At 37.2% G+C, this 17,698-nt stretch overlaps 1 protein-coding gene across 1 annotated transcript in view; it reads left to right on the forward strand.

Moving 5' to 3' along the window:
- The window catches only part of POLQ (DNA polymerase theta), a 200,253-nt gene that overhangs the window by 10,195 nt on the left and 172,360 nt on the right, over positions 1-17,698 (forward strand). The window contains exon 6 of the mRNA XM_058295752.2: positions 8,952-9,171. Coding sequence (XP_058151735.1) covers positions 8,952-9,171 — 220 coding nt within the window. The remainder of the gene's footprint in view (positions 1-8,951; positions 9,172-17,698) is intronic.

Raw genomic sequence — 17,698 nt, forward strand, 5'->3', positions numbered from 1 at the left:
CAATTACAGTCTAGGCCCACATGACTTGGATTACTACACATGGCTGTGGTTCTGTCCCTATCCCCCTGGCAAAGGAGAAAGGTGGGAGAAACTTCATCAATCGCTGGGGCAATGCAGGCAGCTTGAGTCTCCACAGATTATAACACCAATTACATCTTTGGCATGTACCACACAACCAACAAGGGAGAAAGTGTAAGAAAGTCCTAAACTAGAGAGAAACTGCATGCAGATTAATACATCTAGTAAGCCAGATGCCAAGACACCAACAAAAAGTTACAATCCATACCAAGAAACAGGAAGATATGGCCCAGTTAAAGGAACAAGATAAACTTCCATATGACATAAAGGAATTGAGACAACTAATAGATATTCAAACAAATCTCCTTAATAAAATCAATGAGATGGCTAAAGAGATTAAGGATATTAAGAAGATATTGGATGAGCACAAAAAAGAATTTGGAAAAAAAAAAGCCAGAGTACTTATACTCATCAGATGAAATAGACTTTAAAAGACATTACTAATGTGTAATCTGAGGAAAAGTCGGGAAGAAAAATTCCATTTACAATAGCAGCTAAAAGAAGCAACTATTTAGGAATAAAGTTAACCAATGATGTAAAGCACTTGTATTCAGAAAACTACAATGCATTGTTTGTTTGTTTTTGTCTTTAAATTTTTAATGATACATTTAATGTTACATTAATGTTACATTAAAATGTAACATTAAAAAAAATGAGGTCCCCATATACACCCCACCCCCACAATGCATTGTTTTTTTTTTAATTATTTATTTATTATTATTTTTTTAAATTACATTATGAAAAATATGAGGTCCCATTCAACCCCACTACAATGCATTGTTAAATCAAAAAAGACCCACATAATTGGAAGAAGATTCCATGCTCATGGATGGGAAGACTAAATATCATTAAGATGTCATTTCTCCCCAGACGGATATACAGATTCAATGCATTCCTGATAAAAATTCCACCAACATTTTAAAAATAAATGGAAACCACATTTATGAAATTTATTTGGAAGGGTAAGGGGTCCTGAATAGCCAGTACATCTTAAAAGGGAAAAGTGAATTTGGTCACTTCCGGACCTTAAATCATATTACCCAGCTACAGTAGTAAAAACAGCATGATGCTGGCATAAAAATAGACACCAATGGAACTGAATTGATGGTTCAGAAACAGACCCTCACATCTATGGTTAAGTGATTTTTGGCAAGCCTGTGAAACCCACCTGGCTTAGGCAGAATAGTCCATTCAGCAAATGGTGTTGGGAGAACTGGATATCCGTAGCTAAAAGAAAGAAAGAGGATGTTTATCTTACACCTTATACAAAAATTAACTCAAAATAGATCAGTGACCTAAATATAAAAGCAAGAACCATAAAGCTTCTAGAAGAAAATGTGGGAAACATCTTCAAGACCTCATGGTAGGTGGTAGATTTTTAAAGAGAGATTAAAGGAGGACTAAGATGGACTACTGATGCTTAATGTATGTAGAACTTTTAATTAACTTTACTGTGAAAGTGGAAATGTATAGAGTTGATGGTAACACATTATAGTGAGTGACGGCTGGTTTATAAATGGGAATGTGGCTGAAAAGGGTAGTCTAGGGATGTAAATGCCAATTGAAAGAAAGCTAGAGAATAATCTAGGGACTGAATAGCACAGTAATCCCAGAGGTGGATGAGAATTGTGATTGATGATACAGATGCAAGGGATTCTTATGTGAGCTAGAGAGGATGTATATCACTATTACAGGGTGGTGGGAATGTGTAGAAGCATGGGAAAAATACAACTGAAGTGACCTGTGGACTGTTGTTAACAACAATATTGTGATATTCATGCATCTTTGCCAAAGATGTGCTGTGTTGATACTGGGGGGGGGGGGGTTTGGAAAAAGTGTGCTAAATGTGCTATGGACCTTGGTTAGTGGTAATAGTCTGATGATATTATCTCATAATCTGTTAACAAATATTCCACCATGGTGTGGTGCATTGATAGAGGGGTGTTGTATGGGAATTCTGTACATATGCATGATTGTCTTGTAAGTTCACAACTTCTGTAATAAAAATATATTTAAAAAATAATAATAGAGTGGGTTGGGGGGAAAATATACCAAATATAAGATAAGATATGGACTATAGTTAGTAGTAAGATTTTGATGATACTCTCTCATAATTTGTAACATATGTCTCATAACAATGCAAGGTGTTGGTGGTGGGTTGATGAATGGGACCAAAGTATGATGTTATTCATGTTTGCTTTGTAAGTTCACAGCTTTTACTATACACTTATTTATGTATGTTCATGTATAAATGATATAAAAAAATAATAGAGTAGGTTGGGGGAAAATATACCAAATGTAAGATACTTTGGTTAGTAGTAATATTTTGAGGATGCTCTTTCATCATTAGTTAAAAATGTTTCACAACAATCAAGTTATTGGTGGAGGAGTGAGGTATGAGAGCCCTCTAGATGTTATATATGTTTGTTTTGTAAGTTTACAACTATTACTCTACACTTAATGGTTTATGTATGTTTATGTATGAGTGATATACTTCAATACATTTTTTTTAAAGTAAGGAAAAAAAAGAAGGTTAGGGCTTTGATTTGACCACATCATTAGGGTATGCAGGGTTGAGTTCCTGTCCCCTTGGTAGGCTATATAAGTGGACACTCACACAGAAGAACACAGGGGAACAGAGAGCTCCATAGACATGGAAGAAGAGAGAACTTGTCAGCTTTGATCCTGCAGCCTAGGAAGAGAGATGAACCATTCGCCTGATAGTTTAGTTGACCTTGTGAAGAGAACAGAACAGCTGAGCCAAAAAGAAATGAGCCTTCCAGCCTACAGTTGAGATAGGAAGAAGCTGGACCCACGGAGCCTTAAGAGGAAAGGGGAAGGCTGAACCCTCACATATATCGGCAGCCATCTTGCTTCAACACGTGTCAATAGACCTTGGTGAGAAAGTACCTTTCATAGTACCTTGAGTTGGACTCTTTAGGGCCTTGTAACTGTAAGCTTCTACCCCAAATAAATACCCTTGATAAAAGCTAACAGATTTCTAGTTCTTTGCATCAGCACCCCTTTGGCTGACTAATACACCCCCTTATACCCTGCTAAGATATTGAAAACGTATCTTCTTGCTATTCCTGCAAATTACTACAATATTACTGTTAACTATCGTCCATAAGTTACATTAGTTATAATTTTCCCATGTATCACCATACTCTTAGCATTTTTTAAAAGAAGAGCATTCTTGTATTTATACTATTAACCACAATCTTCATCTGCCACTGGAATCACTATGTTATACATTCTCTAGATTATTCTGTAGTTTCCTTTCAATTGACATTTACATCACAGACTACCCCTTTCAGCCACAATCACATTTATTTATTTTATTTTATTTTTTTAAAGATTTATTTATTTATTTAATTTACCCCTCTCCCCTGGTTGTCTGTTCTTGGTGTCTATTTGCTGCGTCTTGTCGTCAGCGGCACGGGAAGTGTGGGCGGCGCCATTCCTGGGCAGGCTGCTCTTTCTTTTCACGCTGGGCGGCTTTCCTCATGGGCACACTCCTTGCGAGTGGGGCCACGCGGGGGACACCCTTGCATGGCATGGCACTCCTTGCGCACATCAGCGCTGCTCATGGCCAGCTCCACACGAGTCAAGGAGGCCCGGGATTTGAACCGCGGACCTCCCATATGGTAGACGGACGCCCTAACCACTGGGCCAAAGTCCGTTTCCTGCAATCACATTTATAAATCAGCAGTGTTGGTTATATTCATTATAATGTATTAATGTCAACTCTTCTTTTCCATACTTTTACAATTAACCTTATTAATAATGCTACACACATTAAGCATCATCTCCCATTCTCAACCCAACTTCTATTTTCTAGTAACCTATACCCTAGAGTTTACCTCTGTGAGTTTGCTCATTGTTTTTAGTTCATATTAGTGAAACCATACAATATTTGTCATTTTATGTCTGACTTATTTCACTCAACATAATATCCTCTAGGTTCATCCATGTTGTCATATACATCCTGATTTCATTTCTTCTTAGAGCTGAATAGTATTCCAGTGTATGTATATACCACGTTTTATTTATCCATTCATTTATTGATGGGTACTTGGGCTGATTCCATATCTTAGCAGTTATGAATAATACTGCTAGGAACATTGGTGTGCAAATGTCAGTTCGCGCTATCATAGATTTTACCCATAAGGGCATTGGCTTACAACCTTCTCCCTTCTGTCTCCTATCTTCCAGACTCTGCTCTCTGAGTTTGCTCAATTTTCTTAGTTCATATCAGTGAGATCATGTAATATTTGTCCTTCAGTGCCTGGCTAGCTTCACTCAACATAAGGTCTTCAAGATTCATCCATGTTATCCTGTGTGTTAATACTGCATTCCTTCTTACAGCTGAGTAATATTCCATTGTGTGTATACACAACAATTTGTTTATTCATTCTCCTGTTTATGGACATTGGGGTTATTTCCACCTTTCGGTAATAGTGAATAATGTTCCTGTGAACATTCCTGCTTTTAGTTCTTCTGGGTATGGATGCTGTTAATATGGGGAAATGTGGGAGGGTTAGGAAGCAGGGCCTATGGGGATCCCCTATATATTTTTTGTAACATTTATGTAATCTAAATATCTTTTGAAAAAAAATGTATTTTAAAAAAGTACTATCAGTTTGTGTCCTTTCAGTTCTCCTGATTATAAACTTTGTAATGGGATTGCTGTTTCATATGGCAGCTCTATATTCAACTTCTTGAGGTATTGGCAAACTGTCTTCCACAGAGGCTGCACCATTCTATATTCCTATAAACAGTGAAGGAGTGTTTTTCTTTCTCTACATCCTTTCCAGCACTTGTAGTTTTCTGTCTTATTAATAATGGCTATTAATATAAGGTGTGAAATGGCATCTCATTATAGTTTTATCTGCATTTTCCTCATAGCTAGTGAGCATCATGTCATGTCCTTTCTGGCCATTTGTATTTCCTCTTTGGAGAAAATGTCTATTCAAGTTGTTTGCCCATTTTTTAATTGGGTTGCTTTGTTTTTTTCATTGAGTTATATGATGTCTTTATATAACATGGATATCAAGGCCTTACTGGATATATGGTTTCCAAATATTTTCTCATATTGAGTAGGCTGCCTTTTCACCTTCTTGACAAAGTCCTTTTAATCATAAAAGTGTTTATATTTGAGGAGGACCAAATATTTTCTCATATTGAGTAGGCTGCCTTTTCACCTTCTTGACAAAGTCCTTTTAATCATAAAAGTGTTTATATTTGAGGAGGACCCATTTATCTATTTTTTCTTTTGTTACTTATGCTTTGGGTATAAGGTTTAAGAAACTACCGCCTACCACAAGATCTTGAAGATGTTTTCCTACATTTTCTTCTGGAAGTTTTATGTTTTAGCTTTTATATTAGGTCCCTGATCCATTTTGAGTTAATTTTTGTATCAATTGTGAGATAGGGGTCCTTTTTCTTTCTTTTAGCTATGGCTATCCAGTTCTCCCAGCACCATTTCTTAAGTAGATTCTTCTGGCCCAGCTGGGTGGCTTGCCAGCCTTGTCAACCATATGTGTCACCATAAACAGTCACATATACTTGACTGTATATGTGAGGGTGAGGGCTTATTTCTGAGTTCTTAATTTGGTTCTATTGGTCAATGTTTCTATTTTTATGCCAGGACCATGGTATTTTTACCATTGTAGCTAAGAAATATGCTTTCAAGTCAGGAAGTGAGAGTCCTCAACTTTGTTGTTTTTTTGTTTTTTTTTTAATTATATTTTTTGGCTATTTGGAACCCCCTTTATTTATCCTTCCAAATAAATTTGATAATTGATCTTTTCCATTTCTGCAAAAAAGACTGCTAGGATTTTTATTGGGATTGTGTTGAGTCTGTAAATCAGTTTGGCTAGAATTGACATCTTAATGATATTTAGTCTTCTAGTCCATGAGCATGGATTGTCCTTCATTTATTTGTCTTCTTTGGTTTCTTTTAGCAATGTTTGTAGCTTTCTGAATATAGGCCCTTTATGTCCTTGGCTAAGTTTATTCCTAAATATTTGATTATTTTATTCACGATTATAAGTGGAATTTTTTTCTGGTTTCTTCCTCAGATTGTAGTGTATGACTTTTGCTTGAATCAAAACCCCCCCAACCTCCCCCCACCCCATTTTTTTCTGGATTATATTTCTTTTGATTTACTCCTTATTTTGGTGGGGATATCTTCCAGGAAGTTCCTGAGGAAAAGATTATATGAGTATAGATATATTTTTTCAATTATTTAAAAATTTATTTTATTTTTAAAGAAGTTTTAGATTCCATAAATGATACATTGAAAATATAGGGGGATTCCCATATAACACACCCCCAATTTTCCCCATTAACAAAGAGTATATATTTTAAAAGACCTTGCATGTCTGAAAATGTCTTGCACTTATTTCATAGATTGTCTAGGGAGAGAAATCAAGATTGGAAATACTTTTCCTTCAGAGTTGTCAAGGCATACTTCATTATGTTTTGGTTTCCGTAATTACTCTTAAGAGATACAAAGTCATACTGATTCTTCATCTTGTATAAAACTTTTTTAATCTCTGTGGAAAGTTTTAGGAGCTTCTTTTCCTTCTAAATGTTGTGAGATTTCACAATAATGTGTCTTGGTGTTTGTCTATTTTTATTCGTTGTGCTGAGTAATCTATAGGTTCTTTTAGCTTAAAAGCCTTGTCTTTCAGTTTGGGGAGTTCTGTGATTTTTCTTAATTATTATTGGGGATAGCATAAGTACAACCAACATTTCCATTTTAACCACTTTCTAGTATACAATTTAGTGTAGTCAATTATAATCACAATGTTGTGCTACTATCACTGCCATCCATTACCAAAATTTTTCCATCATCCCTAACAGAAATGCTGAACCAATTGAACATTAAAGGGAAGATTTTTAAATACATTTCTCTTAGCAGGTGATAGAGTAAGCATAAAATTGTATCTCTCCCAAATCAGTAGGGATATAGAAGATACAACTAACAAAACCAGCAAATTTTTTTAAAAAGATTTATTTATTTATTTATTTCTCTCCCCTTCCCCCCAACCCGGTTGTGTGTTCTCTGTGCCTATTTGCTGCGTCGTCTTCTTTGTCTGCTTCTGTTGTTGTCAGCGGCATGGGAATCTGTATCTTTTTTTGTTGCGTCATCTTGTTGTGTCAGCTCTCCATGTGGGCGGCGCCATTCTTAGGCAGGCTGCACTTTCTTTTGCGCTGAGCGGCTCTCCTTACCGGGTGCACTCCTTGTGCGTGGGACTCCCCTACGTGGGGACACCCCTGTGTGGCACGGCACTCCTTGCGCACATCAGCATCGCGCATGGGCCAGCTCCACATGGGTCAAGGAGGCCTGGGGTTTGAACCGTGGACCTCCCATGTGGTAGACGGAGGCCCTAACCATTGGGCCAAGTCCACTTCCCACAATCGGCAAATTTGATCTAATGGTTGTATATAGAACAATGTACCAAACAATAGCAGAATACATGTTCTTTTCGTGTACCTATAGAACATTTACAAAAAAATTTATGCTGGACCATTAAGCAAGTCTTAACATATTTCAAATAATTGAAAAGATTTAAAGAATCTTCACTGACAGCAGTGGAATTAAGCTAGAAATGAGTATAAGAATGAGTATATTTAGAAGGTACCCACAGATTTAGAAATTAAGAAATGCATTTTTGACCCATTTTTGGGTCAAAAATTACAGTAGAAATTAGAAAATAGCTGTAACTGAAATGCTAATAAAAATATCTACTAACAAAACTTGAAGCTAATGTTGTGTTTAATGGGAAACTGGTAGTATAAAGTATATAAATAAAGAAGAGAGGCTGAAAAATCAGTGATTTAAGTATCCATCTCAAGAGCTTAGAGAAATACTACTAAAGCCACAGAAAGTAGAAGGAAGAAATAAAGACAAGAACAAAAATTAAGAAAGAGGGAAGTTGGTATCCAGAAGATTAAAAAAATCCTACAAATCAATAAGAAAAAACAAACGAATATATCAGTGGGAAAGGGACTTGAGTATGCATGTATAAGAGGGTTTCCAAATGGCCCGTAAACAAGAAATGGTGCTTAATCTCAATAACCAGGGAATGGTAAATTATCTCTTCAAAGAGATATTTTCATACACTATCCATAATGGTTAACATGAAAAAGATTAACAGTATAAAGTTGTAGCAGTTTGATCGGATTATGAATTCCAAAAATAGATCTTGGATTATGTTTGTAATCTGATCTGTACCTGGACATGATTGAGTTATGATTAGGATGTTGAGTCCCCACCCTTGGTGGCATGGCAAGAAACAGAGTTGAGGGTTTCTGATATTGGAGTTTTGATGGTGGAGTTTGATGCTGAAGACTTAAGCTGGAGCCCTGGAAAGTAAGCTCCCAGAGGAAAAAGAAGCCAACCCTGGGAGAAAGGAACCTTGAACCTAGAGAAAAGCAAGCCCTCGCAGATGTCTGCAGCCATCTTGCTCCAAACAGACTTTGGTGAGGGAAGTAACTTATGCTTTATGACCTGGTATCTGTAAGCTCCTACCCCAGATAAATACACTTTATAAAAACCAACCAATTTCTGATATTTTGCATCAGCACCCCTTTGGCTGACTAATACAAAAGTGTTATCATGGATGTAGAGCAATAAAACACACACAGATTATTACTTTAGCCCTGTCTGTTTGGAAAACAGTTTGGTGTTATCTACTTTTATGTTGAAGATACTCTATGATCCAGTAACTTTATTCCTAGGTATATGCCCAGAAGGAAAACATGCTTGTGTCTACCAAAAAACATAAAGTATATTGTTAGCCAACACTATTTGTAATTAATCCTATATATCTTTTATCATTATTTTCATTTGCTTTTCACAGCCAGGCAGATCTAGTCAATCCTCTATCTAATGTTGTGCAGATTGTTGGCATGAGTGCTACTCTTCCTAATTTGGAGCTAATAGCTTCCTGGTTGAATGCTGAGCTCTATCACACTGACTTTCGCCCTGTACCGCTTTTGGAATCAGTAAAAATCGGAAATTCCATATATGACTCTTCAATGAAACTTGTGAGGGAATTTCAGCCTATGCTACAAGTTAAGGTAACTCAATGTTTTTACATCATTACTGCCAGTATCTTTGTATTTGATCCTGTTTGCTAGCCAATTGTTAATAATTTTTAAATTCTTTTTAAAAAAATGGTTTTGTTTTTTTTGTTTTTTTTCTAGTTTTTAATTTTTCTTTATTTTTTATTAATAATTTTCAAGTTATTTAATTTAGGAACTGAAATATATATTACATTTCCATTAGAAGGAATATTAATATTAAGCTAATCGGTTTCATCTTGAAGAATTGGTGGTGATGGTAAGAGAAAATACAGTTGGGTCTTCAATTTAAATTATTGCTTCCTGATAAAGTTTTTTAAAAACTTTTACTTTTATTTTATATATTTTTAAAGATACTTGGATTACATAAACGTTGCATTAAAGTTGTAGGGGATTCCCATATGCCCACTTCCTACCCCTCCCACACTTTTCCACATTAATAACATCCTTCATTAGTGTGCTATATTTGTTACAATTGATGAACACATATTGCGGCATTGCCACTAAGTGTGGATTATAGTTTACATTCTAGTTTAAATTCTCTCCCACACAATTTTGTAAGTTATTACAAGTTCTATAATGGCCTGTATCTATCATTGCAATGTCATTTAGGGCAATCCTGATGTCCTAAAAATGCTTCCATGTTATATATCTATTTTTCCCCCTCTCCCTCCCCTCAGAAATCTGGTGGCCACAACCTCGACATCAATGTTAAAAGTTCTTCCATTGCTAGAATAACGTCAAGTCTATAATAGAATAACAGTAAGTCTACGCTAGTCCATTGTTTATTCCCCAATCCTGAGGATTCTGGGATGGTGATGCCCATACTGCATTAGATGACCTCTAATTTAGAAGGGCCTTAGATGGATGAGACTATCTTGCTTGCGGTTGTAGACCCTCTCTGTACCTTGAGATGGTCATTGACCATCGTCGTTTCCTTGTTAGTTGTCCTGGGTGAGTCCAATGAACTGGAGAGTAGGTGTCGCATCTCTGTTGAGATTCAGGGCCTGACTGGCACATGGACAGTCCAAAGATTTTACGTCTCTTGTACATAAGCCTATCAACTCTAGTATTAACTGTAGGTTCAAATATAAGGGGTAGAAGAGCCATGTATAGGAAAACCATCTCTGTCCAACTTGGACAGAGTCCAACTCGGTCACACTGTTGAGCATAAATTCCAAAGTAGGGCCTACTGCCAGGGTGCCAAACTCCTGAGCTGTCAGCCCTGCCTATAGTGTCTGGATATCTCCAGAGCCCTCAGAAGTCCTGCTATTGGAGGCAGTATTTACTGTGGCAATCAATGAGGTCCTGCTGAGACGTGCATAAGCGTAGCCTCTGGAATGATCCCCTGACTCACTTTGAAATCTTAGCTGTATAAACTCATTTGTCTTTACCTTTTCCCACTTTTGATCAAAGTCTATTTCCAGTTTCATTGTTAGTTGGTGCTTGGTAGTAATCCCTAAATCCCAGGAGGGCTCATCACTGGTATGAGCAACAAAGAAGCTCTCATGAGGTAACTCTTAGGCAACCTATTATACTAGGCTAAAGTTTCAATTTCATAGGAAAAGGTTCATAAGTACAGGTCATCTATATCAAGGGCCTGTCAGAGGTCCATCCTCCTTTGTTAGTCCCTACCCCTGTACTGGGGCATGTGGGGGGGGGGGGGGGGAAAGGGGAGGATTCTTGTCCCAGTAGAGAATGTGGCAGAACTCCCGTGGATGGGAATTCGATATTCTTTTGGTTATTGTGTGGATCTCCACCCACTGTGACAATGCACTTGAACTCTTTCATATGCCTTAGAGGTATGCCCTAGGGGAACCTCCTCTCAGGCATCCCCTATCACTGATACCTGCATCAGTGATCCTCCCTTGCCACAGTTGTAACCCTTCTGTGACCCAAAACTTCAAAAATGAAGCCAACAAAATAACTGAAAATAATAAGAAAATGAAATAATAATGATATTTTTAAAAATAACAAATAAAATACAGAAGATTAAAAAGAATTTGAAATGAAAAAAAAAAGTTTTGGCAATATGTCTTTCATCAATGTAAGATCTTTTGTCTTGTATGTACAGTGACATTTTCTTCCATTTATTCCCCCAGTCATTTTATCTTCAAAGAAGCTTTAGGTTACAGAAAAGTCACATACAGAATATGGGGGGTTCCCATATCCCAACATCCCCCCCATTGATACAATGCAGTATGACAGGATGAACATTCACATACTCCCTGGAAGCCTGCCCCACATATCCCCCACATCCAGCACCCTAAACCACTAACCCTCCCCTGCAGTATTTGCACCCCCAAAATCCCAGTGTTGTAGTTTTAACCACATACCTGCAAATCCAATGAGTTAATCTCCTCCTTCCCCTGACCCTCCCCCCCAGTTCCATGGACAGTGCAACCCCCCATCCTAACCCCCCTCACAGGCCACCACCACCCAACCTAATAGCATCACTACACCACTGTTATGCCCATTCACTGCACAACTACACCCTTCTTACCTTGTAGATTTTCCTCATATGGGCATTGGTTCACAATCCTCTACTCCCTCTCTGTCTTCTCTAAACCTGTCTTCCAGACTCTAGCTCAGTGAGCCTGCTCAATTTGCTCAATTCCTATCAATGATATCATGTAGTATTTGTCCTTCAGTGTCTGGCTTACTTCACTCAACATAAGGTCTTCAAGGTTCAATCATGTTATCCCATGTGTTAATACTGCATTCCTTCTTTCAGCTGAGTAATATTTCGTTGTGTATATATATACCAGAGTTTGCTTATCTTTTCATCTGTTGATGGACATTTGGGTTGTTTCCAACTTTTGGCAATAGTGAATAATTTTGTTATGAACATTGGTGTGTATGTATCTGTTGTCCCTGCTTTCAGTTCTTCTGGGTATATACCCATATAATTGCTGGCTCACATTGGATGTTCTTTAGCTAGCTTCAGTTAGAGGAACTGCCTGACTGTCCTCCACAATGGTTGCCTCATTCTGCATTCCCACCAGCAGTGGATGAGGGTTCCCATTCTTCCACATTCTCTCCAACACCTGTATTCCTCTGTTTTGTTTTTATTTTTAAAGATTTATTTATTTCTCCCCCCTCCCCCATCCCTACCCCAGTTGTCTGTTCTCTGTCTATTTGCTGGGTCTTGTTTCTTTGTCCACTTCTGTCGTTGTCAGTGGCACGGGAATCTGTGTCTCTCTTTGTTGCGTCATCTTGTTGTGTCAGCTCTCCATGTGGGTGGTGCCATTCTTAGGCAGACTGCACTTTCTTTCGCACTGGGCGGCTCTCCTTACGGGGCACACTCCTTGCGCATGGGGCTCCCCTATGCAGGGACACCCCTACATGGCACGGCACTCCTTGTGTGTGTCAGCACTGCGCATGGGCCAGCTCCACATGGGTCAAGGAGGCCTGGGGTTTGAACCGCGGACCTCCCATGTGGTAGACAGACTCCCTAACCCCTGGGTCAAGTCTGTTTCCCTCCTCTGTTTTTTAATAGCCGCCAGTCTAATGGGTATAAGATGATATCTCATTGTAGTTTTGATTTACATTTTCCTAATAACTAGTGATGTTGAGCATCTTTTCATGTGCTTTTTAGCCATTTGTATTCTTTGGAGAAATATCTATCCAAGCTACTTGTCCATTTTTTAAGTGGGTTGTTTGTCTTTTCATTTTTGAGGTTTAGGATATCCTTATATATGCTAGATATTAGGCCCCTATCAGATATAGGGTTGCCAAATATTTTCTCCCATTGAGTAGGCTGCTTTCATTTTCTTGACAAACTCCTTTGTGGTACAAAAGTTTTTAATCTTGAGGAGGTCCCATTTATCTAATTTTTCTTTTTTTTAAAAAAAGATTTATTTTTTATTTCTCCCCCCCACCCCATTGTCTGCTTTCTGTGTCCATTGACTGTGTGTTCTTCTGTGTCAGCTTGCATTCTTGTCAGCAGCACCAGAAATCTGTGTCTCTTTTTTTGTCGTGTCATCTTGCTGCGTCAGCTCTCTATGTGTGCAGCGTCACTCCTGGGCAGGCTGTGCTTTTTTTGTGTGGTGCGGCTCTCCTTGCAGGGATGCACTCCTTGTGTGTGGGGCTCCCCTATGTGGGGGACACCCCTGCATGGCACGGCACTCCTTGAATGCATCAGCACTGCACATGGGCCAGCTCACCACATGGGTCAGGAGGCTTTGGGTTTGAACCCTGGACCTCCTATATGGTAGGCTGATGCTCTATCAGTTGAGCCAAATCCTCTTCCCTGGGTGTAAATTTCATGAAACTATTTCCTGATAAAAGATCTTGTAGCTGCTTCCCTACATTATCTTCCAATATCTTTATGGTCTTGGCTCATAAATATAGATCTTTGATCCATCTTGAGTTAATTTTTGTATAAGGTGTGAGATGGTGTTCCTCTCTCAGTCTTTTGGATATTGATAACCAGTTCTACAATCACCATTTGTTGAAGAGGCCATTCTCTCCCAGTTGAGTGGGCTTGATGGCCTTATCGAATATATGTTGACTTTATATGTGAGAATCTATATCAGAATTCTCAATTTGGTTCCATTGGTCAGTATATCTATCCTTGTACCAGTACTATGAAGTTTTGACCACTGTAGCTTTGCAGTATTTTTTAAAGTCAGATAGAGTGATTCCTCCACTTTCCTTTTTCTCTTTCAATATGTCTTTGGCTATTCAGTGTCCCTTGCCCTTTTAAATAAATTTCATAGTTAGGATATTAAGAAAACACTTAGGGGAACATACTGAAGAAATTGCAAGCATACATAAAAGATAATGGATATGATGGTAATGAATGGCACAATGCAAGAAATAAAAAAATACACAAATAATTCTTTCACTGCCTATTCAAATAATAGCAGATTTGAACAGGCAGTGAAAGAATCAGTGATATGGAAGATAGTACATCTGAAATCAGATAGTAGAACAGATAGATAAGAAGATAGAAGAAATCCGGCAGCAACTTAGGGACTTCAACGACAACACAAAACGCACAAACATACACATTATAGGCATCCCAGAGGGAGAAGAGATGGGAAAGGGAGCAGAAGGAGTGTTAGAGGAAGTAATGGCTGAAAATTTCCCAACTGTATTGAGGGACATGGACATATATATCCAGGAAGCACAGCACACCCCAAACAGACCCAAATCCTAACAGACCCAAGGCATATACTTGTCAGATTGTCCAATGCTCAAGACAGAGAATACTAAAACCAGCAAGAGAAAAGAGATCCCTCACATACAAGGGAAGCTTGGTAAGATTAAGTGCTGACTTCATCTCTGAAACCATGGATGCAAGAAGGCAGTGGTATCATGTCGTTAAGGTGCTAAAAGAAAAAACTTCCAGCCAAGAATTCTCTGTCCAGCCAAGCTGGTGTTCAAAAATAAGGGAGACCTTAAAATATTCACAGTAAACAGAAATTAAGATAATATGTCAATAAGAAATGTGCACTTCAAGAAATACTAAAGGGAGTTTTGTAGGTTGAAAGGGAAAAACAGGAGAGAGTTGGAGGAGAGTGTAAGAACAACTAAAAAGATAAAAAGAAATAAAAACTATTTAGCATACATAAACCTAAAGAAAATATGGCTAAGATAAGTAATTCCTTAAACTCACCAGTCAAGAGACACAGATTGGTGGAATGGATAAGGAAATATGACCCATCTATATACTATTTACAAGAAACCCACTTTAGACCCAGGGATTCAAGGAGACTAAAAGTGAATGATTGGAAAACAATTTTACATGCAAACCATAACCAAAAGAGGGCAGGAGTAGCTATACTAATAAAGGACAAAATAGACCTTAAATGCAAAACTACTGTAAGAGACAAAGAAGGACACTATATATTAATGAAAAGGGTAATCTATTGAGAAGCAAGAACAATCATAAACATTTATGCACCTAACCAGGGCACCTCAAAATACATGAGGCAAACATTGGAACAATTAAGAGGAGAAAGAGATGCCTCTACAATTATAGTGGGGTACTTTAATACACCATTATCACCATTAGAACATCTCAGCAGAGGATCAGTAAAGAAACAGAGACCTTGAATAATCTATTAGAGGATCTGGACCTAATAGACATACACAATATTATACTGGAATATAGTGGAATATACATTCTTCTTGAGCGCACATGGGTCATTCTCCAGAATAGACCTCATGCTAGGACACAGAACAACTTGCAGTGAATTCAGAAAGATAGTAATTATACAAAGTAATTTCTCTAAACACAGTGGAATGAAGCTGGAAATCAGTAAGGGACAGAGAATCAGATTAGGCACAAAGATATGGAAGTTAAAGAAGTAGTCTTAGATTGTTGTTATGGGGGGAGGAGTGGGGTGAGGGGGATGGGGGTTATATGGGGACCTCATATTTTTTTAATGTAATATTAAAAAAATAAAGACAAAAAAAAAAAAAAAGAAATAGTCTTAGACCATCAGTGCGTCAAGGAGGAAATCGCAAAAGAAATCATTAACTACCTTGAAATGAGTGAAAACGATGACCCAACATATCAGAACCTACGGAATGCAGCAAAAACTGTACTAAGGGATATTCTTAGAAGAAAATTGCCTATATTAAAAAAGAAGAAAGAGCTAAAATCAAAGACCTAACTGCACACCTGGAAGAATTAGAAAAATAACAAGTCTTAACCCCAATGCAAGTGGAAAGAAGGAAATACAAAGATTAGATCAGAGCTAAATGAAATTGAAAATAAAAAAGCGCTAGAAAAAATAAAAACTAAAAGCTGGTTGTTTGAGAAGATTAATAAAATTGACAAACCCTTAGCTAGGCTAACAAAGAAAAAAAGAAAATGCAAATACATAAAATAAGAAAGAAGGGGATTGTACCATTGACCCCTCAGAAATAGAGTTTCATAAGAGGATACTTTGAAAAGTTGTATGCCAACAAGATGGATAACTTAAATGAAATGGATACATTCCTAGAAACAGAGCAGCCTACCTTGATGAAAGTAGAAATTGATGAATGGAATAGATGAATCACAAGTAATAAGATCGAATTAGTCATCAAAAGCCTCCCAACCAAGTAGAGCCCAGGATTGATAGCTTCACAGGTGAATTCTACCAAACATTCTGGAGAGAACTGACACCAATCCTGCTTAGTATCTTCCAAAAAATAGAAGTGGAGGGAACATTGCCTAACTCATTCAATGATGCCAATATTACCCTAATACCAAAGCCAAACAAAGACTCTATGAGAAAGGAAAACTAATTAAGTTTTTAAAAATAATAATACCTAATGAGAATTTTCTAGATTTTTAACTGGGAAAATATTTTTTTAATGGTTTTGTTTACATTAAAGCTAATGTAGAACATTAACCTTTTCTTGAATAGTATGAATAATATATTGTAGAATGGAAAGAACATTTTTGGAGTCAGATAAATCTACTTCTGAGACTTAATGGAGACACTTAAAATGGCTGTGATATTAGTTGAATTACAAAGCCTCTTTGAACTTAGTGTCTTCAAGAGGGATATAATGCTTTAAGGATCATTGTAAGAATGAAATGTGATTTAAAAATTTTTTTTCTAGCATCTAGAAGGTGCTTGGTAAATGATAGTTCACTCTTATACCCTAAATATACTTTAAAAGTTGTAATTAATATTATTTCATTTTCTGAACTTCATTCTTCACCTTGTAGTTAGAGAACTGACTTATGCAGATTTCCAGAATGAAGCATCTTCTATTTTTAAGCCGAGTTGTGCCTCTTAGGACTGAAACAGGTAGGATCAATTTGAGGTTGGGGATAGGACTAAACTTGTATATCTCAGTACTCTCAAAGGTGTGCATTTGTAGTCTGTGTGCCTGGTATAGAATCTTACTGCATTCTTCCAAGATTTATTTTGGTATTTTGTGTTCTCTGGTGCCTGGAAAGACAATTGACTTTAGATTGAGTATTTTTTATGATTCTACTCTATGTTCACTATTCCGCTATTGGATTATTTATACTTGATTAAAATTTTTTAGGGATTGCTCTGGGGTGTAAAGTATACATCCTATACTTTCAAATAATATAGTGCTCCTTGGGTAGTATGAGTCTAAAAACACCACACTCCAAATTTTCTCTCATAATTTGTGCTAGTGTTGTCATACATTTTACTTTTACATATGCTTTGAATACATAATACATTAATACTCATAGGCTATATAGAAATAGGTGGCAGACTGGGTTTGGCTTGCAGGCTACAGTTTGCCAGTACCTCGTTTAAAGCTATTAAAAATTAGGAAAAAAATGAAATTTATATTTGCCCACATTTAAGCAATTTCTAGTGCTTTATTTGTTAATGTAGATCCATGTTTCTATCTGATATGTTCTTTCTGCCTGAACAATTTATCATTTTTTGCAGTGCAGATTTGGTAATGATTTCTCTGTTTTTGTTTGTTTGAAAAATATTTCTTCTTTGTTTTTTTTTAAAGATTTATTTTATTTAATTCCCCCCCCTCCCCTGGTTGTCTGTTCTTGGTGTCTATTTGTTGTGTCTTGTTTCTT

This window comes from Dasypus novemcinctus, chromosome 4, assembly GCF_030445035.2.
Source record: "Dasypus novemcinctus isolate mDasNov1 chromosome 4, mDasNov1.1.hap2, whole genome shotgun sequence".
Classification (NCBI taxonomy): domain Eukaryota; kingdom Metazoa; phylum Chordata; class Mammalia; order Cingulata; family Dasypodidae; genus Dasypus; species Dasypus novemcinctus.